Source organism: Lissotriton helveticus, chromosome 2_1 (genome assembly GCF_964261635.1).
Source record: "Lissotriton helveticus chromosome 2_1, aLisHel1.1, whole genome shotgun sequence".
Taxonomy (NCBI): domain Eukaryota; kingdom Metazoa; phylum Chordata; class Amphibia; order Caudata; family Salamandridae; genus Lissotriton; species Lissotriton helveticus.
The window spans coordinates 1,698,189,010-1,698,211,848 of record NC_136059.1 but is presented as its reverse complement, the minus strand read 5'-3'; the positions used below and the strand labels follow the sequence as shown (position 1 = coordinate 1,698,211,848).

At 44.1% G+C, this 22,839-nt stretch overlaps 1 protein-coding gene across 1 annotated transcript in view; it reads right to left on the bottom strand.

Annotated features, from left to right (window-relative positions):
- The window catches only part of TMEM38B (transmembrane protein 38B), a 376,766-nt gene that overhangs the window by 96,385 nt on the left and 257,542 nt on the right, over positions 1-22,839 (bottom strand). Inside the window, exon 4 of the mRNA XM_078676654.1 lies at positions 16,494-16,581. Within this exon, the coding sequence (XP_078532780.1) occupies positions 16,494-16,581 (88 nt within the window). The remainder of the gene's footprint in view (positions 1-16,493; positions 16,582-22,839) is intronic.

Here is a 22,839-nt window from a genome sequence, read left to right as displayed (position 1 = left end):
GTGATGCAGGTCTTGCGCCACACTCTGGGACTGGAAGTCCCACCAGAATGTGAACTGGCCCCGCAATGGACAGAGGAGCCTGCGCCCGCACATCCTAGGCAGCAGACGAAAACTGGGAGCAGAGGGGTCCCACAGCTTCCCCCTCAGGTTAACAGGAACACTCTGTTGTCAAATCCAATATCGAGTCCCCAGCAGAGATAGCAACGTCCCTGAATTTTAGAACCGCTCAAGAGATTTGGACTGTGTGATGTATACCTGGATACCGTGGCATATAGGGTCATTTACTGGATATGCCCAGTAGGGCATTTGCTGAGAAACGTCCGATTCCGATGAGTTTTTCTATGGGAGGGTGGAAATGGACTTCCCACTCGGTTTTAGTTAGAGAAGGTGCCAACACTTCCAGCACGATTCACCGCCCCTTCGTGGGAGCCAAACGGCTGCTTATATCCAGCGGGTGCCTTTGAGCGGTAGGCGTCCAGAACTACAAACATGCACCGAGGACGTCCGTCGACCCCTACCTCTTTGTATGGCCGGCTAAAAAAATGTATCAAGTGTCCCCAGATTCTAACAAGAGCCTGTTGACTCAAATAAAGGGTGTGAAGCCTAAGTGCAGTAAATGTGGGTCTAACAACAAACCTTTTTATATTTGAGCGTTTTAGATTTTTGGGGTTTTAAACTGAAACAAAAGTTTCCTATATATATATATATAACAATTGTTGGTGTACTAAAATAGTGCAAAGATTTAAGAAAGCTCATGCATAACAAAAAAAGAAGAAAACTAAGCTTTGCATTGTGCTCCAAGAGCATCTAGTCCCTGGAATCACATAGTGTTTTGATGTTCTACTATGCTATTGTGCTTACCACATTGCGTGCTGTACATTGCTTTATATGGATATATATCTTGTGAGCTACATTGTTACAGATGTTGTCAGTTCAGTAGTTATCCAAGATGTATAAGAAATGAGTTACTTACCTCTAACTTAGTTCTCCAACCTTGGTATCATTCAAATATCCACATACTTGAATCAATCCGCATAATCAGGCGTCATTAAGTTGGGAATACCCATAATCTTGAATAGCAGTACACAGTGTTAAAATAGCTATAGGTTTCAACAATAGTGTTTAATAGCACGCCCACTTGACTTGTAAATAATCCAAACTTCAGCCAATGAGGTGGACGTGGTAGCTCTCCTACTCCCCTAGAGGCCACCATAACTCAGATTTAATAGCACAAGGTGTGATAGAGTATATAATAAATGAACCTCTCACCAGTTAGGAGGGAGGGACACATGTGAATATATGAAAAATACCAATGCGGAGGAGCTGGAGTTACAAGTAAGTAACTAACTTATTCTCAGTCACTGAAGCATCCATATATTCACATGCTTGAATCAGAATAGTTAGCAGCACATAATTATGATAAAGCAGGCTCACCATTATTGTAATACTGCTGAGTCGACTTCTACATTTACACCTAGGAAGTAGTGCTTTGTGTACTTGTGCCTACTCCTTTACGTAGCTGCAGACTGATGTGTTGTGAGGAGGGCACAACAGCGTAGAGTGCATGGTCATTGCCATGCTCCTGGTGAAATGCATCCTCATTCTTCCCTCATCGGATACTTTGCTTTGCTGTGGAAGAAGACCTACACTGAGAGACAACAAGCTATTTTTACCTAGGACAAGGATATGCCCTCTTGCTGGCTGGCTGAAGGACACAAATAGTCGGTATGATGAAAGTATGCCCTTTGTTTTTTCATGATAAAATCTAATGCATCAGCGTACATCTAGTGAGTGCAATGATTCTTCTGCTGACGTTGTGGGTTGTGGGAAGAATGAGCACATAATGACAAGTTAATTCAGGTGGAATTCGCTATGGACTTAAGGTATGAATTTAGAGTTGGCCCTTAAGATCCCTTTGACTCTTGTGAACCATAGATATGGTTCTTTCACAGTGAATGCCTGCATCTTTCCTTCCCTCTTTGGTTATGTAAGGGCTAGAAGAAGCATTGTCTTCCAAGAGATTAACTTTAAAAGCACTCTGTGGTTTTGTTTGAAGGGAGACAGCATAAGCTGACTCAAAACAGTGTTGAGCTCCCATGACATAAGAGGGTGCTGTACAGGTAGAAATGCTTTAACCCTTTGCATGCTGATGACGGAACCGCTCCGTCATCAGCTGCGGGTGCGCTGTGCTGATGACGGAGCGGTTCCGTCATGGCCCGCTCGCCGCTCATGGCGGCGCGAATTCCGCGCCTGCGCTGAGCGTTCTATTGAGCGGGGCGGGCCATGACGGAACCGCTCCGTCACAAGCACAGCGCAACCGACGCTGGTGACGGAGCGGTTCCGTCACCAGCATGCGCCCGCCGCATTTCCGCCCCGCCCCCTTACCACTGCGTCGGAATAGCCGCCGCAGTGAAGGGGTTAAAGAGTCCATTCATAAAATGTTTTATGATTTTTTGAAAAAGCAGAGTGGGTGCGATGTCTCCTGCCTTCTAAATCTAGATACAGTCTCTAGATGGACTCATAATGACAACTGTTTAAGAGCACTTTTGTCTAGTACCAACAAGTATGGAAATATTTGGTGAGGCTGCATATAAAGTGGATGGAATCCTTCGCACCGAAAACAAAACACTTCCACTTGCGGTATATATATCTTTGTGGCTTCTTGTGCTCTTTCCTGAGCAAGGACGTTTCTGCAGTCCACTGGTAGATCCAAGTGACCCAACTCTAAATGGTCAACTACCATATGGTCAGGCAGTAACTCTTTGTTGTGTATAGAGAGGAGCCTGGAGTGCACTTTCAGTGGTATAGCCAAAGTGCAGATAGCTGAAGAAATTTGCGGTACAAGTACTGGAGTGGCCAGGCTGGAGCAATGAGAATCCACCTTCGCCTTCATCAGTACCCTGGGGATTATGGGATATAGAGAAAATGTGTATGCAAAGACACTGGACCATTTTATTGAAAAGACATTGCCCATGGTTCCTGGTTGCCAAAATCTGCTGGCGTAGCATCAGCAGTTCCTGTTGCTCTGGGAAGCAAACAAATCTAGTATAGGGTGACTCCACTTTGGAAGACGTAGTTGACTTGCTCTTGGAGCAGTCCCCCCTTGTGTCAGTCTGACTGTGTTCAACAGAGCATGTCCTCCTGACTGTTGTGGAGGAATGGGAGATGTTAGACAGAGATATCGACTTTGTGAGAAGCAGCCCAGCCCCATAGCAGATGTGCCTCTTCTAAGGGAGGCAGGAACCTCCTTCCCCCTGCTTGCTGATGTAAAACATAGATTTTTCATTGTCCGTCCTGATGAGGAGCGCTTGAACAGCCAATCTTGGGAGGAGGACTTGTAGGCCCAGTCTTATGGCTCGAGGATATTAAAATGGAACTTCGTTTCTGCCTCTGACTAGAGGTCTTTGGTATACAGCTCCTGCATGTGAGTGCCCAGCCGGCCATTGATGCATCCTTACTTAGCATTACTCTGTCTGATGAAGGATGAAAAGATAGGCGTGTAGTAAGATTTGCGTGAAATTTCCACCATATCTGCGCTTGCTTGAACTGTCTTTTGACTTGGACTGTGTTGACCTATGCGTCATCTATTTGTTTCCATTGAGTGTCCATTACTTGTAGGATGTGTCTCATTTGGAACCGGAAAAAGCGTAGAAGGATAATACAGGATTACATTAGGCCCAGCAGAGATTTATACTGCTTGATTGCCTGGTAGAGAGCTTCTTTGCCATGGCATGTAGCTCATCACTCTTTCCAGTGAGGGGAATTCCCTTCCCAATTGCATATCCTGTATTGCTTCCAAGGACTAAATCTCCATGCGGGGTTCCAGATAATTTCCTACTGTTTAGAGTCAGTCCCAACCTGTGAAAGAGAATGATGAGGGTGGCCGTAGAAGACTTTGCTTTTAACCATGATGAAGTCTTGGAGACCCGGTCGCCTAACGAAGGCAGCAACTGGTGGTAGACACTTGGTAAACATCTGAGGTGTCAAACTGAGGCCAAATGGGAGCGCCTTGAATTGGTAGTGCTGCCCCGCAACTGAAAAGTGGAGATATTTCGTGAGCTTCTGACATATAGGGAGGTGGAAAGAAGCATCCTGAAGGGCCAGGGAGGTTAGGTAATCGCCTTCCTGGATCATAAGGAGGACTCCTTAGAGCGTAACCATATGAACATACTGCTTTTTTAGCAACTTATTCAGTTCTCTGAGGTCTGGAACTGAGCTCCATTGTAGTGTTGTTCTTAACGCCTTAAACGCAGTGGTTTTTCCGCCACGGTGCGGGCGTTCTAAAGGGTGGGCGGGGCTGCGTCGGCCATTGGTCGTGCGCAGCACTGGGGAGCATGGAAGGGGTTAATAAAAAGCAATCTGGAATAAAATCCCTGGTTCCTCTGGGATCTAAGGAATGTCACTATCGCTTCCTTCAGGAGGAGGGACATCTCCGGTTGCAGCTCCCTCAAGTAAAGATGATGTTCCTTCGTGAGTGGTCAGACAGGGGGGTCTTTGTACAAATTTGAAGTATGTCCTGTACGTATTATCTGCCACATCAACTGGTCTGATGTTATGGACTCACATGCAAGAGTAAAAGGGGAAATTCACTACCTACCTGACGAGACTGGGATGGAAGGGGAAAGCCGCGGAGAGTCAAGCTATCTTCTGGCTTTTGGGGTGCAATTTAGAGGACACCCTCTTCATTCTGGACAATGTTCAAATCTGTGTCTTTGGTTGCATCTCTGCTCATATTGTTTGTAGTGAGGGTGGAGGGGTAATATGGTTGGTATTGACCTTCGTACTGATTGAACTTCCCCTGAAGGTTTGGAATCTGTATGCACCACAAAAGGTCGCTGAGCCGGGACATCGATGATGCGGTACTCTGAGGGATTTCGCCATATTTGTGTCCGTCTTCAAGTTTTGCAGCCACTACATAATAATAGGGTCACCCTTAAAGCCGTAGGACCTGGGTACACAATAATACATACAACAGATGGTCCACATGGATGTTGAGGAAAGGCCTAATTAATAAACCTTACCTGAAGTAGAAAAATCTAACCTCAACAGCCAATGGAGAAATACAGGGAAAAGAACATAATTAAAAATACATTAAAAAATAATACAATCAAATTCAAAACAAGAATACATTGTATTGAGGAAACATCAATATACATGTAGTAATTTATATACACAGTGGTTGCTCCAATAAGTGCAGCAGAGTGCCCAAAGAAAGTGATTGTGCAAAGATTTTAGAGATGAAAAAGAATGATGTGGCAAAGCATAATTAATTCAATTTAAAAGAAATACAACCCTGTTAATGCAACCTTTTAAAACACTACAGAATCAATCCACTATATAGAGGTGACAGCTTCAATCAATATTGCCTCTCTGTGGATGGTCACTTTGATACAGGCTGTAAAATAAATGTTGACGTTTCGAGCCGAAGATAAAGGGGGGAGGACAGTTAGAGCCTCATACGCGGGTCTTCATCAGGACAGAGTGAAAACTGAGTGGTGAGCAACCTGCGTTACAGCAACGGCCAATGTAGGAATGAGCAGATAAATAGTGAAACAACAGCGAAGGCCAGCCGGCTCCTCATCTGTAGGAGAGCCTCCCATCCAAATCTGAACATGCAAAAAATCTGCCCTGAAGCTCAATTTCAAATCAAAGGTAATTTCTCCGTTGACTGTTGAGGTTTGATTTTTTTCTACCTCAGGTTAGGTGTATTAATTAAGTCTTTCCTTAACATCCGTGTGGACCATCATTTGTATGTATTATTTCATATTTTGTAGGGCTTCGACCACATGTTTTCCAAGCAGGGTGAGTTGATCACATGGCATATTGAGGCTCCTTGCTTAGACCTTTGGGCAGAAAGCTGTAGACCTCAGCCATACCTGACTTCTTAAAACAGCTGCACCTGCCAGCTGACTGAAGTCTGCATTGGACATGCGAACTGAGGAATTAACAATGGCTGCAGATGTTATTGTTCCTTCTTTGACAATTGCTTTCACAGCCTCTTTTTTGTCTTTGGGATGAGGTGATGTAGTGATGAGATGTCATGCCACTCCTGGCGATCACAACAGCCTAATATTGCCAAAGCATTAGCACCTTTACTGGATGTTGCCTCCATCTAACTAACACTGAGGCCCAAAGTATCTGTCCATTAGCTTCCTCTGTCTAGAGGCGCTGATAATAAAATTTGTGGGCTCTTTGATATGCTTTGGACTGCTGACATTATGAGGGAGTGTGGTTTTGGATGACGGGTAAGGCAGACAGAGGCAGAATCCTGGACCTTGTACTTTTTCCTCCAATTATCAAACCATTGCTGGTGTTGTCATCAATGTTAAGCTTTCTGATCAGACGAAGTCCAGTAGGGTTATAGCTCATTTAGTGTTGCGTGGCTGTTATTTAAAGTCATAAAGAAAGCATTGCTGTTCTACTGAAGACATTTGTAAATCGAACTTTTTGGCATCTCTCTCTGTTTCAGCATAAAACTGGGCTATGTAATCAGGGAACGAATCTGGATGTATGGGTGAGTTGTCACCCTCCTTGGGTATGATCTAGTCATTTCACTCTTCATTGCCTCTATTATCCCCTGTGGAGGTTCACCTCCCTCTTCTTTTAAATCTAAATACACAGCATTAGATACGTCTTCCTCCCTCATGCCTTAGGATTTGGTGGGACATGGGGCAAGATGGCATCTGAGTAACAGCTAACCGATGCCGCCCGTCAGTCCGGACCCTAAACAGATCCCCAACAGATCAAAAAGAGGGATCTCTATGGCATAGTAATCACGGTTAAAGCACTGAAGGTTACCGGGTAATTCTTACCGCATGGACCGGCATTGCAGCACAACAGCCGTCGTTATCTTCATATGGGTCAGAGATCAGAGGGAGCAGCGAGCAGTAAAGAGATGCCTGACTCTGGCATTATGAACAACGAACCGCGCTCCTCCATCATCTCCTATATCCTCGCTCCACATTGCCCTGCGGCCGCCTTCAGCGACGCAACATCTTGATGCAGCGCATTCCTGACGGTTCTCTCAGACTAGGAGTTAGGAGTTAGCGGGCTCCAGCCTAAAATCCGAAAGTGGATGGCATACTGCTTCCAAAACTGCCAAGGCTCCGCGGCAACAAACGGAGAGCAAGTAAGGATGACGGGGTGAGGGGGAGGAAAAATCGCTAAAGCTAAAGATATCCATTTACCAGCACCCATAACAACTGAAGTTGTGCTGCAGACTTTGCCAGAAACCCTTCCAAGGCACCCAGAAACGCTGAGATTAAAAAGTAGGGAACATGCTGATAGTGTGACCTCCACAGAAAAGCTTGAGTGGATAGCTAAACAAACAAAACGACTGCAAGGTAAAAAAAAAAACATCAAGCTCACGGACAGTGCTCAGATGTTTGACTCTCAGTCCCTAATATCTAGTATGTTTAGCCTGATTGTGGGGGGAAAAATGCATAATGAACTAGCCATGGAGGTAATACCGGAAGGGCAGCCTAATTTAATCACCCTAGCAGCGGTTGGGGAGTCTCCTCCAGACCCCGTGGTCCCCACGCCGGCGATTTTACCAATACCAGTCCCAACAATTTAGATATCTGGAGAAAATGCAGGGACAGCCGCAACCATAGACCCCGATAAAAGCGCAGGATGTGAGCGGAGTCAGAATGCCCCTTTGGCCCCGCTTCAAAATCTGGAATTAAGAGCATCTGCGACAGAGCTCGGTATCAAGGAGCTTACAAAATGCGCAAATACCTAAACTATTTCACAGGGGAATCCAGCTAACCCGAAGAGTACTGAGACCCAACTGCTAGAAAGCCCAGACAGCGTGGAAAAACCCTACTCAGTTACCGATGAGTCAGAGAGGTACGAGACTGGTATTTCTACCTCCAGTGATGGTGAGAGGCAGGACTGGGGCAGCAGTATGGACTCAAAGGATTCAGCGGACTCTTGGCAAGACATTGCAAAAAAAGAAGCAACTTGAAAAGAAAACGAGAAAACAAAAAAACAAAAAGTGAACACAAGAGTAGGGAGATCACGGATCAAGGAAGTAATACCGAGTTTGGATGGGATTATTCATACTCTCAGTTTGCAACTCCTTCAGATCAAACAGTATGCTCAGGCGGTAACCCTCAACCATGGGTGATTGGAGAAGTGGAAATTCTGGAATCCCCAGAAATCAAAAGGAACCATTCCTCGCCAAAGTCTTGCACTCAATCAAGAGTTTTCAAGAAGAGGTTAAGTTGGACAATCAGAAACTACAAGGCGCAATAAGGATGGTGGGACAAACCTGTGCTGAAATAGCTGATAGAATGTCATCGGTCGAAGTGCGCACTGAAAATCTGGAAAAAGATGTCTCCTCGCCTAAAGTACAGGGGGATGAGCATGACGGCATAGTAAAGGATTTAACGCTGAAGATCGAGGAACAGGAGAACAGATTGCGCCGCAATAAACTTTGCTTTCTGGGGGTTTCCGAAAGAGTGGAAGGGAGTGATTCTAGGGCTTACATGATTACACTCTTCAAAGGTGCATTTCCTGAGCTGCAATCCTGGAACTGGGATAAGGAGATACAGCGCGCTCACCGTTTTCCATTAACTCCTTCGAAGCGTCCTATGTCCTCGGCGCAATATCCTCGTGCAATGTGAGTATATTTGGCAATTTTCTCTTACCCCAGGCACTTTTTGATCTAGCGAAACCCACCAGTAAGAGGGAGTTTAATGGCATTACCTTTTTTAGTAGGCCTGATTTTGCCCATGCTACAGTTGAGCGAAGATGGAGGATGAGGCAACTCTTTGCCCCTTTTCAACAAACTGGAGCAACGGTATACTTACAGAATCCAGCACGCCTACAATTCATCTTTAATGGGGTTACGCACAGTTTTATTTCCGAAATCCAGGCTCAAGCCTACTTGCGGGAGATTAAAGAGGCAGGAAGAGACAGAAACAAGGACTGAACCATCCAGTTTTGTGCTTTAAGGCTTTAACCAGAGGCATCTAAGCAAGGACAATGGATTTAAATTGCTCATGCATAGACAGAGACAGAGATAATGACTTAGCTAAGGACCAAGTTACTTACATTTTTTGTGCTTTAAATGCTTTAAACAGTGGACATTAAAGAGCGGTCAATGGCTATAAATTGATTCTGCATAGCTAAAAATGAATCGCTCAGCGAAGGAGTCGGACCAGGGGAGGGGGGCACGGGACCCTGATTGCCCAGATGTCCTCATCCTGGTTCTTGTTGAACCAGGTAGCCTCAGTGGCTGGTGGTGGGTGGTGGGGGGGATCCATGGGGGATGGGGTAGGTCAGGGGAAGGGGGTGGCACCAAGAGGGTTGCCTCGGATCTTTTTATTTTCTTGTTTTTTATTTATTTTTTTCCCGTCTTCTCACTTCTTTCTCTCTATCAGAATGTTTGTGCAGTAGTATGGGGAAATTCAGTTACACTTAATGAGTAAATTCCGCATAGCAACAATCAACGTGTGTGGCCTTAACAATATCAAGAAACGACGCAATACGGCTGTAGCATTGCGGTTACTTAAAGCAGATATCCTTTGCTTGCAGGAAACACACATAGAAAGAAATCAGATTCACCTTTTAGATTCGCTTGGTTTTACAGTAGTAGGGGCTACAACTCAAAACGCCAGGATATGGGGAGTGGCAATACTATCTGCGAAACGCTCACTTCAATTTACACTTACATTAACTGATCCAAATGGGAGGTGGGCCATCACAGTATGTCAAAAGGAAAATGTGAACTCATTTACTGCATGTACCTTATATGGTAGCATTGCAGATGACCCCGCAATTTTTGATTTTCTGAATAACAAATTGGCCATATGGCCACTACCTTTAGTTATCTGCGGTGATTTTAATAATAACCTACCAGCAGACAAAAGCATAACCCTAGATAAAAACTGGACTTATAGTGGTCGAAAACCAAAAGTTTTTAAAGCCCTGAGGACTTTATGTAGGGAACAAGCACTCACCGACATTTGGCACTCACAACACCCCACAAATTCTGGCCATACTGTCTATTCTTTTCCGCATAATACGCTGGTGAGATTAGATTATGTCTTTGTATCACAGCCTATTCTTCATGAGTGCTCAATAGAGAAGACCCCGCGCATTGTGGCAGATCACAATACTTTAGTGGTAGAAATTAGGGGGCTAACTGTGGCTAATAGAGCGTTTGCTAACTGGACCTTTGAGCGATCCCTTCTTTTAAACGATGAGTATTCCAAGCACATGAGACACTGGATCCCACAATTCACTAAGGATAATCTAGGAAGCACAGGGATTGATGTGGTTTGGGATGCACTAAAATCAGCAATTAGAGGAGAGATACTGAGCTTTTCACTCACCTTAAATAGAGAAAAGCGTTAATTACTGAATAAATTGCAACTTCAGTTGGCTGATGCTGAAGAAAACCTAATCACTACTCTTAGGGAAGGTGAGGACTCAGCGGGCGGGCAAGCAAGAATAATATCAGCAAAATCGGCCGTCATGGAGGTAATTGCTAAAAGAGCGGCAGACAGATTAGTAATCTGGAAGAGGGAGGCATATGAATGCAGTGAGCAGGTCGGACACCACCTTGCGATTAGGGCAAGACAAAAAGCAACTAGGAATATTATAACTGCTGTCAAAAACTCTTCGCAAGAATTAATCTCAGATCCAGAGGGTAGTCGTAAAGAGTTTCTTGCTTATTATCAAAACCTATATCATGAGACGACCAAGGCTCATTTAGATGAGATTGCTACACATTTAAATCAAATTCCAGGGGTGCAACTATCTCAAGAGGCCCAGGCTCAACTTGATGAGCCCCTCTAATGGATCGACATCCTGCTCTGCATTAATAGTCTTCCTAATGGTAAAGCCACTGGGTTGGATAATATTCCAGGTGAATTTTATAAAAGCTTTTCCACGGTATGAAAAGAGGTCATGCTCCAGCTATTTGCTTTTGTGTTTAAGGGGGGAAAACCACCCGAGTCATGGTCGCAAGCAAAAATCATTATTTCCTTGAAGAAGCATAAATCGGCACTAGACCCCGCCTCACACCGCCCTATAACCCTGATAAATGCGGATAGCAACATTTATTCTAAAATGTTGGTGGTTCGCCTAGCTGGGGTAATACATAAAGTAATATCTCCTAGGACGCACAGATTTATACCTGGACGTGGGACCATAGATCATATTAGGAGGACTATCTCTTGGTTTGATGCTGCCCACATTTCTGGAGATCCAATGGCACTTATTCTTCTCGATGCGAGAAGGACTTTGACAGGGTTTCGTGGCCTTTTTTACAGGAGACCCTGTCAAGGGTTGGGATAGGTCAGGGATTTATACAGGCATTTAAGATGTTGTATTATTGATTCACCGCAAGGTTATTTTTAAATGGCGTATTTACCGATACTTTAAAAATAACTAGAGGAACCCGCCGGGGATGTCCAAGCTCACCTCTCCTGTTTGCACTGTACCTAGACCCCTTTTTACGCACGCTGGAAATCAACCCGAACATTAGTCCCATTATTTCACATGGTTCGGAAACTAAAGTACTGGCCTATGCCAACAATATTGCCTTGGTGACTGCTACTCCTGAAATATCCATGGCAGAGGTCGAGTTAGAGGCGGCTAGGTTTGGAAGCCTATCCGGATATTCCCTTAACAGATCTAAAACCCAGATAATCTGTAAGAATGTTGATATGGGGGATGACACTAGACAGGTTGAAAAGGCCACGTATCTAGATGAAAGTTATGGCCAGCGTTGAAAAGATAGTTGAGTGTAATATTGATCCCTTGATTGATCAAATCAAACTTGAATTAACTCGGCTACATAATCTGCATCTATCGATAATAGGGACATGCAATTTAATCAAAATGATTTTTTCCCGAAATGTTTGTATTTTATAAGAGTTATCCCGTTAGAATTTAGCACCATGTGTCTAAAAAGGGTTGAAGACTTGTTCTCACGATTTATATGGGCTTATGAAAAACCTAGAAGAGCTTTTAATATCTTTCTCTACCAAAGGAAAAGGGTGGGCTGGCTCTTCCAAACATAAGACATTATTATTGGGTAATCACTCTTTTGCACAATCTCACCCTTTTATCAGATAATCCAACAGATAATCTTCTGGGAGATATACCCACACCTGTAGAACTCATAAAGGGTAAAGATGCATGGGATGATCAGGAGGATTTTAAATGATTCCCACTATAAGAAGGTACGCTTTAAGACACTGGCTGCTGGGTTCAAAAGTATGAAATCGGTTTGCAAAATGCTAGGTCTGGGTCGTCTGAATTGCTATACACCGATGTATAAGAACTCAAACCTGCCCGACATGTTTAAAGATTCAATACTCAAAAAGTGGCAAAATAAGGGCCAGTCCAAACTGGATGATTTATACTCTTCATCCGATGTAGTTTATTTTCAAAATCTTAAAGAAAGATACAAATTGGACTGGAAAGATTTCTATAAATACCTGCAAATAAGCGATTTTTTTAAAGAGAAAGTGCGGCCGTCCAGCAGGATTTAGTAATAACTAATATTTACGATTTGAGAATGAATCATCCATCTATGGGAACCGTGTATAACTCTTTTAATGCCGGATGATTTGGTAACGCGGGCCAGAAAGTGGAAAGAGAAAATGGATATCTCCGAAGACCTATTTTTTCACTCAAGAGAGCTAGCACAAAGTCTGCTAATTCCAGCGTGGCTGCAAGCCCAGTATTATAAATCCCGCTTTTCGCTGTACTATTCTCCGAAAAAGATCACGAAATGGGGGACGGGGAGAGGGACCTTTTGCCCACGATGTTCCCTGTACCAGGCGGACCTCAATCACATGTTCGCCTCTTGTGATGTATTAAGCAATTTAAAACTTGAGATTGCGAACTTTTTTAAATAAGTATTAGGGAGGGAAGTTCTCCTTTATCCCTCCCTGATCTGCGTAGGGGTAGATCAGGAGGTTCAACGCAAGCCTGGAGAACATTTGATTTTTATAGCCATAGCGATATATTGACTTTGCCTTGCCTCAGCTTGGCTTGATCCATCCCCCCCAGGGTACTACCAATGGCTAACTCGATTAGTGGCAAAATATAGCTATCTATGAAAAAAGAGGCATGACTAAATGGCTTGAGAGATAGCACCGGATTTAAAGCTAACTCCAGCTTTTCTTTGTTCTTTCGTTTTTTAAATTTATATAAATGTGTGCCAACCCCGGGGGTGGGAGTGGTGGGAACGGGGGTTAAAAATATATAAAGGCGTCCATGATGAATTAATATTAAATCAAATAAAAATTAATTAAAAAAGAATATATATAAATAAAAAAGAATTAAAAAAAGGATTTGGTGGGACATGTAGTTGGGAGGTGTGTCCTTTGGAGGGGGAGAATGATGATTCAGAGGGGGTGTAGGGTACGTAAAGCAAGTACTCACATTGTGGTGGGTGTAGGTTAGCCTGCAGGATACTGAGGAAATAATCTTTGAAAGGTATCCACCATCTGCTGCAAATTTGATAAAAATGAGGCAGGGACCAACAAAACATCAGGCTCTCTACTGTAATGTGGAGGACCATAGGAGAGAGAATTGCCAGTAATGGAGATCTGTGGCAGATACTAGTACTCCTGGTAAGTTTCCTCTTCATAGAATTCCTCCTCAAACTCAGCAGGGACGTATCATATATCCAGCTGTATAGGACTGTAGGCACTCTCCGAGGCATCTTGATGACCGAGATCTGCCTCTAGTTCAAAATTCTGTATCTGGATGCGCAAGCTTGCAATCATCTTGATGGGTGAAAAGGTAGCTGTAGGAAAGGCCATCATCAACAGTGTATTTGTCTACTTTGTCACCATTGATGATGCTGTTATCAGGGGAAGAAAGGACATCTTTGCAGTGGTCGTCAATGGTGCTGTCGTCGGTATCATCATCAATGGCAGGGTAATAGAGGAAAATACCCTGACTGTTGTCATCGAGGCTTATGACAATGGAAATTCCACTGACAATGAAATTCTTTTCTTCATCAGTGATGAAGATAATTTAGGAGTCAACAGTGAGGATGGTAGTTCAGGTAGGTCATCAATGGAATTACATTTCCAAGGAATGTTTGTGTGCAGGTTGGTGTTCTTCCTTTCTAGAGTGTTTTACAAAGGAATGCCTAGTGTTTTTCCTGTGAGGAGGTACCTACAGGCGCTTAAGGCAATAAGTCCAACTCCAGAAACTTTATATTTTTCCTTTTTACGCAGCTTTTAATGAAGTGCTTGGTCGAAAACTTTTCACTGAATCATCCCCAGATGAGGGGGCATACCCCTTAGAAAGAAGGAATTTCTTCTTCCTCTACAGGGCATAAAGTGCCACTTCTCCCTGTCCTTCAGAGTCTTAGAAGGAAAAGTCCTACTGATGTCACAGGGTCAAGCCTTGTGAAATGGATGAAGGCAATAAATACATTGTTCATGTAGAGCATTAGTATAGATGGGTCGTGTGGTTGCATAGGCCATAGGCACAAACAATTTCCTTTTTATATGTTCATGTAAAGTTGACATATTTTAATCAGTGACCTTTGTGCATTTTGTTTGCACATCAGCATACTTAAAAAATAATTGCTTACATGTACATTTCCTGGTAGGCACATTATCGCCTTCTATCACACTCTGCACAAGGTCCCTAGTGCCCTGTAAAAACTATGTTATGGATTGTTGTCAGTTGTGTAACAGCACTTAATGGGTAGATTAAACAAGATGCTCCAGGACTAGAGCTCAGGCACTGAATGCATGGGTTTAGTTTTTTTTAAAACCTGGTCAATCTTTGTTTAGACAGAGGAGCTTTTTGACAGGATTTGTCGTAGTCAATCTGTGCCTAAATTCTGGCCCAGCTGTATCCCATCCCTATGCTGGGAAAGACAGCAGCCTGGTCTGCACCAGATATGGCTGTCGAATTATACATGTACACAGGTAAATGGGGAGTTAGACCGCTCTGAGGGATCTGGCAGATTAGCACACCTATACTTAGGCAAAGCTAAGTAGGAGTACAATTACTTATCTTCATATCATCTAATACAATTGTTGAATTATTCATCCTGTTTACCATTCTTAGGATGTATGACATTACAACGCATGCTTTTACAACTTGGTTTTTACAACGCATACCATTACAACGCATAGTACTTTTAGGCGCTGGATAGTGAATTGTTTAATTTACTATTCCAACTCCAGTCCCCGTGGATAGTAGGGAAGGTGTTGGATAGTACATTAAACACATTCCCTATCCTAGAGCGCCCCCCAGCGCAATGCGTTGTAATGGTTTGCGTTGTAAAAGTTGCGTCGTAAAGGCACTGCGTGGTAAAAGTTGCGTTGTAAAGGTTGTTTACCCCATTCTTATCATGCTGTTGGCATTGCTTTGCTTCATCTTATTTATCATTGCAGCATATATATTTTACAAAAGATTCCAGGTGCCTCAATAAATATTTGAAACTCCACTTGCGTATTTCTTCGGGCATGCCTGAGTTATTAACAAAAGAGTAAGAATTGTTTCCACATTTTCCCAAGGGGGAATTTGGATTGTCATGTTCTAAGGTTGCAGACACCATCCTGTGTCCTGTCAGGTTAGGGGCCTAGATGGCACACTGTGAGCTAGCTAGTTACCAGGTCAACATATTCTGATGGTATGTGCGGATTCAGTCCCACATAGTTTTGCAGCTTATGTTGCCCGAACGCACGACTTACAGAAAAATAGGAGCAGATTTATCTGTTGACAGGTAGAATAGGATTTGAAAAGAGATTTTCTGTTGTCAGTTATGGTGACAGTTTGTGACACAGGAGAGGTCTAACTGGCCGAAAAACAGGTTTTACCTTAAACATCCTTATACCAACTGGGCCGGTTCTTTCCCAGAGTAGACCAGAAAAAGTAACAGGATGAGGGCACTGAGAGGTGAGAGCTGAGCTTTCCTTGCAATTTAAGATTACAGGTCATTCCAAGCCTGAGCACAGGGAATTTTTAATGATGTGAATTTATGAAAGATCCAGTGCTGGAGAAGCTAATTCATATCATCATATTTGACTTCCATGTACCTGCTCATAGATGAAGCGCCAAAGCTCTATTTTCAGTTTTATACTTTTTAAGCTTTTGTCACAAAGTTGGGCTTTCATTTTCTTCTTGCCCTATGAAAAAGATACTTTTTAAAACAATAGACTCTGAGAGTGACTTTTCCATATCTTCAAATTCCTCATTCACGACCTACAAATCAGACACATTCCCCTCCGTATTAGGAAGCTTGGTGATGTTAGTGTCTTCCTTGGAAGACATGTTGTTCGGAGATAAAGACACGTAGTAGAATTTCACAAACCTTAATGACAAATCTAATGCATTTTAAAGATGAGGGGTACATATATGCATATAAAACCCTTTAAAAAATACTAGAATTCATAATACTCTATATTTAACAATAATACATCAATGTAACATCAACCTAAGAAGAAAAGAAGAATTCAGTTTGTTAACAGTCAAAATATTTTCTCTTGTAAACTTACTAGGACATCTTCAACAGTTCATTACTTTCAGGCTTCCATACACCTCGCACCAGCTGTTCAAAATTAGAGATTAGACCACCACCAGCACCTACGAACAAGCAGTAAAGTTTGAGATTTTATTCCGGTATTCAGTCATTTTTCATTTTTGATACAGCGCTATTAAATCCAAAGGGGTGAAGGTTCATTTGCAGAAGGGACCTGTTTGACACCGAAAACATTTTTGGACAGTATACAAAAGAAGAACAAAAAAGTTCAGAGTAGCATGGCATCAGAGAAAAGCGCATTGAAACGTACATATGAGGATGTTGAAACAAGTAGATTGAGACAAAACAAATGAGTTACTTGCCTTCGGTAATGCTCTTTCTGGTGGATACTCTAATTGCAGATTCCTCACAATTTAAATATTCCACAAGCTTCACACTGTATCTGGACAATTTTCAGCAGTACCTCTGTGTGTCAGTAGAAGGTGTTGTGTGGCACCATGCCATCATTTTGCTACAGACGCGACATGCGGAGCTGCTTATGAGCTACACCCATTTAGAGCTGACATCTACTACTTGCTTGGCTGTCTGCACCCCCATACGCAGAGTCCAGTAGCAAGCTGGCTTTGATCAGCGTGCAGATATCCAGGCTTGGAACCTTTTTAGAGGGGAAAATAATCCAGTTCACAGGATAGGTAGTATGGGAGGGTCGGTTAGGAATCTGCAGATAGCAGATGTTGGGGGAATTGTCGTATTGTGACAGAGAGGCCCAAAGAACAAGTCTGCTATCTTTAAATCGCTTGAGGGCAGAGTCTGCTCTCTCGCTGAAGTGGTGAGAGCCATCGAAGGGCATGTCAGAGAGAGAAGATTTGACATCTGAGGAGAAGCCAGTAGCTTCCTCCAAGCATGTTGCCTGAGTGCCACACTGATACTTATAGTTTGAGCTGGGAAGTACGTAGATTCCAGCCACAGCTAATGACAAATTCTGTCCTACCGCGGCCGTCTTGATTGCCTGTGTGATAGAAGGTTGTAGGGCCTGAGGCACAGCAGGCAGCTACAGGGCAACACAGTCTCAAAATGCATGAGAGTAGTAGCCAAGCAAGCAGCTGGCATTGACCGAACACACGGCAATGCTAGTGGATGAGAACAATTCACTTTCCACAGATTTCGATACGCTTGGATTTATGATCCGGTGGAGTGGTGGGTAAAGCATTTGGATTTATCCTGCTGGCACATGCCTAAACCACCAGACATTCATGAGTTGGATGCTGTGTCAAGAAGGCGGAGTCGCCCAGAGCAGAGGAAAGGTGGTAAACTATTTGCCTATTTACTGGTGGCCCGGAGCATTCTTTGCCCATGCCCCAAGTAGGATATCCATCAGGGCAGCATAAAAAGGCAGAAGGGGCTCTGTGCGTGTCTATCCAGGTTGGTGGATTGTGAGCAATTGGAGGCTAAGGACCTCAGCCACCCTCTTCCTCACCACAGTGAAGGAGGAGCTATCCTCTGTGGCAGGCCCGGGGGGAGATCAGTCCAGTGTCTGGAAAAGTATCCAGGCCACAGGCACCTTGTAATTACTCCTTCAAGTTATCAGTGTGCTGAGGTACTAGTTCGTTCCCATCTACGTAGTTGTCTTTGTGAATCATTCCCAAAATGTTTGTTGATAACCTGAGCCTTTATCTGAGGTAAGGGCATGTGTCAGAGTCCAGTAGGTTGCCAAAAGGCTGCTGCCCAGAGGGATCAGGATGTGGGCTCAGTCGAGAGAGCATGATCTGTTGTCTCTTCCTCCAATGTTGCCATCAATATAGGGCGTGGCGGAAGGACCAGGTACTATTACGTACATTTCTGTACATTTTGGCTCATGCCAAAGGACGGGACACCTTTTAAAACTGCATTTAATCGACACTGATTAAGCAAACTTCCCCAAAGTTCGTTTTGTAAAGTTATTAAAAAAATGTATACGATATGGGATTCCTGCACCAAATGCTTCATTTAGGTAACTGTTGTGTCATAGTAAAGCTCTCAAATACATCGGCATTCTAGCAGCTAAGAACAGGATTCATTCTGCACATTTTAGACCAAAAGGTCACGTAAAATTAAATAGACATCTCATACCATGCTACCATTATCAGATGATAACAGAACAAAAATGAAGGAGCATAGCAGGAATTCTTTTAAGAGGGCTCAGCTCGTCATGAGCACCAGAGCGCCGTGGCTCATGACGAGCTTACCTCGTCATGAGCACAGGAGGGGTTAAAACAGACCTAAAAATGACAAACACCTGAAAATTGGCTGTAGTACCCTCATGATCTTCACATTTGCAAATACTAAGTAAGAATTCCCAACTGGATAGACGTTAAAGTGTTTTAGATTCAAGTAAGCAGGTTTTGATAGTATCAGAGTGATTTTATGACGGCTACAACAGTTTGAGACAGATACGAAGCTCCAGACCATGACGCTGGAAAGAGGACCATTGGTCATGGACTTGCTGAATTAGCATAGTTGCAAGCAGCTGTCAAATTCAGTGCATGGCTGCAGCATTAGGATCTGATGTGGCTTTAACTTAAACCCAGAAGGCTGAAACCTGTAACCCAAGTCCTCCTCCAGGCCAATCATCATCAAAGTTATGAACACTGAAATTGTAAGGCCAGTGTGAGGGATGCTGGAGCCCTTTACCAAAAATATATACCAATATGTTGGAGATCGGGTTACTGCTTGAAGGGGGTTTGAGACCCTACTCAAGCAGGAATCACAATCTCTGTCAGGGTGAGACACAAGCAAACCCCAAATTAACCTGTGCTCAACTCTCTGGTAGCTTAGCTCAAAGTACTCAAGCTAACCTTAGAGGTAATGTGTAAAGTATTTATGCAGCATTTGAAACAGTAATAAAGTGAAAACACAAGTTACACAACACAAGAAAAAACCCACATCAATTTAGAAAACTAGAGTAAAATTCAATAAATAATTTGAGACTAAAACAACAAAAATCCAATCCGCAGAACCAGAGATATGCTATTTTGAAGATTAAAGTGAAAATAGTGCCTAGAAGCACCAAGCGCCAACTGTGGTTACCTGGTTGTGCCAGACTAGGACAAAGCCACAAGTTCAGGCCAACCACAATGGAGCATGGGACGGTTACAGGGACCAAGTTAGGCGTGCTAAACAAGAGCACCTTAAATCCTGGTTGCAGAGCGTTTAGAGATCTAGCCTTAAAGATGCGTTGCGCACCAATTGGTTACGTAGAAGTAGTGGGCGTTGCAAAAAGGAATCCATCATTAAGGAGTCAGTCGATGAGGGACTTGCAATGCAAAGGCCTGTGGCGAGGATGCGTTGCGCAGCGGTGGTTCCGAGGAGGTTGCAGGCTGCCATGTGAGTCATGCGTTAGGAATGCGTCACGCAGCAGCGGTTCCAAAGCAGAGATGTGTTGCGCTGCATCAGTTCTGACCGGAGGACCACAACTGGGCTTGCAGAGCACCTTCAGGTCCACTTCCAAAGGTCCTTGACTGGGGTGGCAACACTTGGAGGCAAAGACTCAAAGCAGACTGAGTCAAGGTGCTGGGTTTGAAGTGGTTGGAACCTGTTATTTAGCTGAGGCTTCTGATCAGATGGCCAGTCAACTGGTCCTTGGAGCCAATCTGGTGGTTCTAAGTCCATGATGCAGGTCCAGTCCTATATTCAGACAGCAGGGCAATAGAGTAGCAGTCCTTCTTGCAGAGCTGCACAGCAGTCCTTCTGAGTCTTCCACACTTCCAATTGTGTACTGAATAGTTGGGTGTGAGGGTCCAATATTTATAGCTGGTGCTCACTTTGAAGTAGAAGGTTCTGGAGATTTCCTCCTCCAGAGGTGTTTGGAACTTTCCATCTCCCTGCCCTGGCCCCAAATTGTCTGCGGTCATAATAGACTAGTGTTGAACCCTTTGCGAGTGTGCTCAAACAGAGCATTTGTGATGTGCAAACGTGGTAGGTGACAGCTCCTATCCCTCATCAAGTCAGACATGGCACATACTGCCAACACCTACAGCCCTTTGTCTTAATTTCTGAGAACAATACACAGAGACCACCTGCAGGGTACACCTAGTCATGTGACCCCAGGATACAGGCAGCCGGCACCAAATGTTATGTTACCAGAATGTATTGGGCGCACATACACTAATCAGTTTCATGGGGTTAGAATAAGATGGAGCTGATCACAATGCTGTTGAATGAGGCACTAACTTATACCTGTCTGAATATCCACGTTTTTAGCGATTCTCTACTTTTATGTGGCTTGGGGCTGTTCTGATCTAAAGAGGAAAGGGATTCCAGATGTGGGTTGCAATGACTGAGAATCTGGAGCTACCCATGCTCTTCTTTTTGAACTTAGTTACTGACAGGTAGTTCATGAGAGCGGAACACAGTGTTCGTTTGGGGATGTATTCCTGTATTAGAGATGTAAACAGTAGTGCAAAACTAATTTAAGAGTTATTCACTACCAGGACATGTAAAACTTAAAGTACATTTCAGCTTTTTAAATACACCGCAGCCGGCCCTAGGGGTTATTCAGGGTTACCCTAGAGGTGATTTATATGAATTAACCCCTTCCACGGGGGGCTAATTCCCCCGCGGTGCGGGGTTGGGTGCTGCGTGCGGCGCTACGGTACTCATGACGAGTCCAGCTCATCATGCTGCACAGTGGAGCTGTGCTCATGACGAGCTGGACTCATCATGACTCCGCCCACTCCAATAGAACGCCCGCACAGGTGGGGAATTAGCCGCACATGGGAGGGTCGCGGCAGTTATTACGAGCTGAGCTCGTCATGAGCACAGCTCCACTGTGCCTCATGACGAGCTGAGCTCGTCATAAGCATGGAAGGGGTTAAAAAAGAATATTTAGGCCTGGCAAAAGGTTTATTTTGCCAGGTTATAATGGCAGATAAACTGCACACACAGGCTGCAATGGTTAGGCCTAAAATATGTTTAAAAGGCTATTCAATTGGGTGGCATAATCAGTACTGCAGGCCCACTTGTAAATAGAACAGATGATGGACGAATGCTGAACAAATCAAACATTCACCCCAGTCACAGATCTAGGTTTAATGCATCTTTTTTTTGCGCACCATGCCACCCCAGTTTGGACCCAGCCATATGCAAATCGTTCTTGACCTTGCTCCCCATGGGACCTACCAGGCCGGGTCCTCACTAGACCAGAAACAAGCATCCTGGGACCAGTATCCGGATACCACCCCCTCATCAGAAAGGCTAGCTTGACTCTAGTGACACAGTGAGCACGGCACCCACGTCTGGGCATTCCCTTCCCACTTAGGGCGACAAAAGCAAAAAGAACAGATGCTGGACAGAATGCTGAACAAATGAAACATTAACTGCCAGTCACAGATATGGGTTTAATCCTTTGTTTTTTTACGCACCACGCGACCCCAGTTTGGACCCAGCAATATGAAAATTAGTCTTGACCCTGCTCCCCATGGGAACAGTTCAGCTCGAACTACCAGGCCAGGTCCTCCCTGGACCGGAAAAAAGCATCTGGAACTGGCTTCGGGGGTACTATCCCTCATCTGCCAGGCTAGCATGACTCCAGTGGCATAGTGAGCAGAGAACTTACGTCTGGGCATACCCTTCCCACTTAAGGTGACAATAGCAAAAAGAACCGACAATGGACAAGTTGCTGAACAAATCAAACATTCACCTCCAGTGACAGATCTAGGTTTAATCCATAGTTTTTTTGCATACCACACCACGCCAGTTTGGGCCCTGCCATATGCAAATTAGTCTTTCTGTACCCTGCTCCCCATGGGAACAGTCCAGTCCAAACTGCCTGGCCAGGCCCTGCATGGACCGGAATCAAGCATCCTGGGATCAGTTTCGGGGTACCACCCCTCATCAGCCAGATTAGCTTGACTCCAGTGGCACAGTGAGCACCCGACCCACTTAAGGCGGCAAAAGCAAAAAGAGCAGATGATGGACGGAATACTGAACAAATCAAACATTCACCCCCAGACACAGACTTGAATTTAATCCATCATTTTATTGTGCACCACACCACTCTAGTTTGGACGCAGCCATATTCAAATCAGTCTTGGCCATGATCCCCATGGGAACAGTCCAGATCGAACAGCCATGCCAAGTCCTCCCTGTTCCGAAAGAAAGCATCCTGGAACCGGTTTGGGTAATAATCATTCATAAGCCATGCTAGCTTGACTTCAGTGGCACAGTGAGCATGGGACCCACGTCTATGCATACCCTTCCCATTTAGGAGGACAAAAGCAAAAACAGCAGATAAATGGAATGCTGAAAAAATCAAACATTCATCCCCAGTCACAGATCTATGTTTAATCCATTGTTTTTTTTGCACGCCATACCACCCCAGTTTG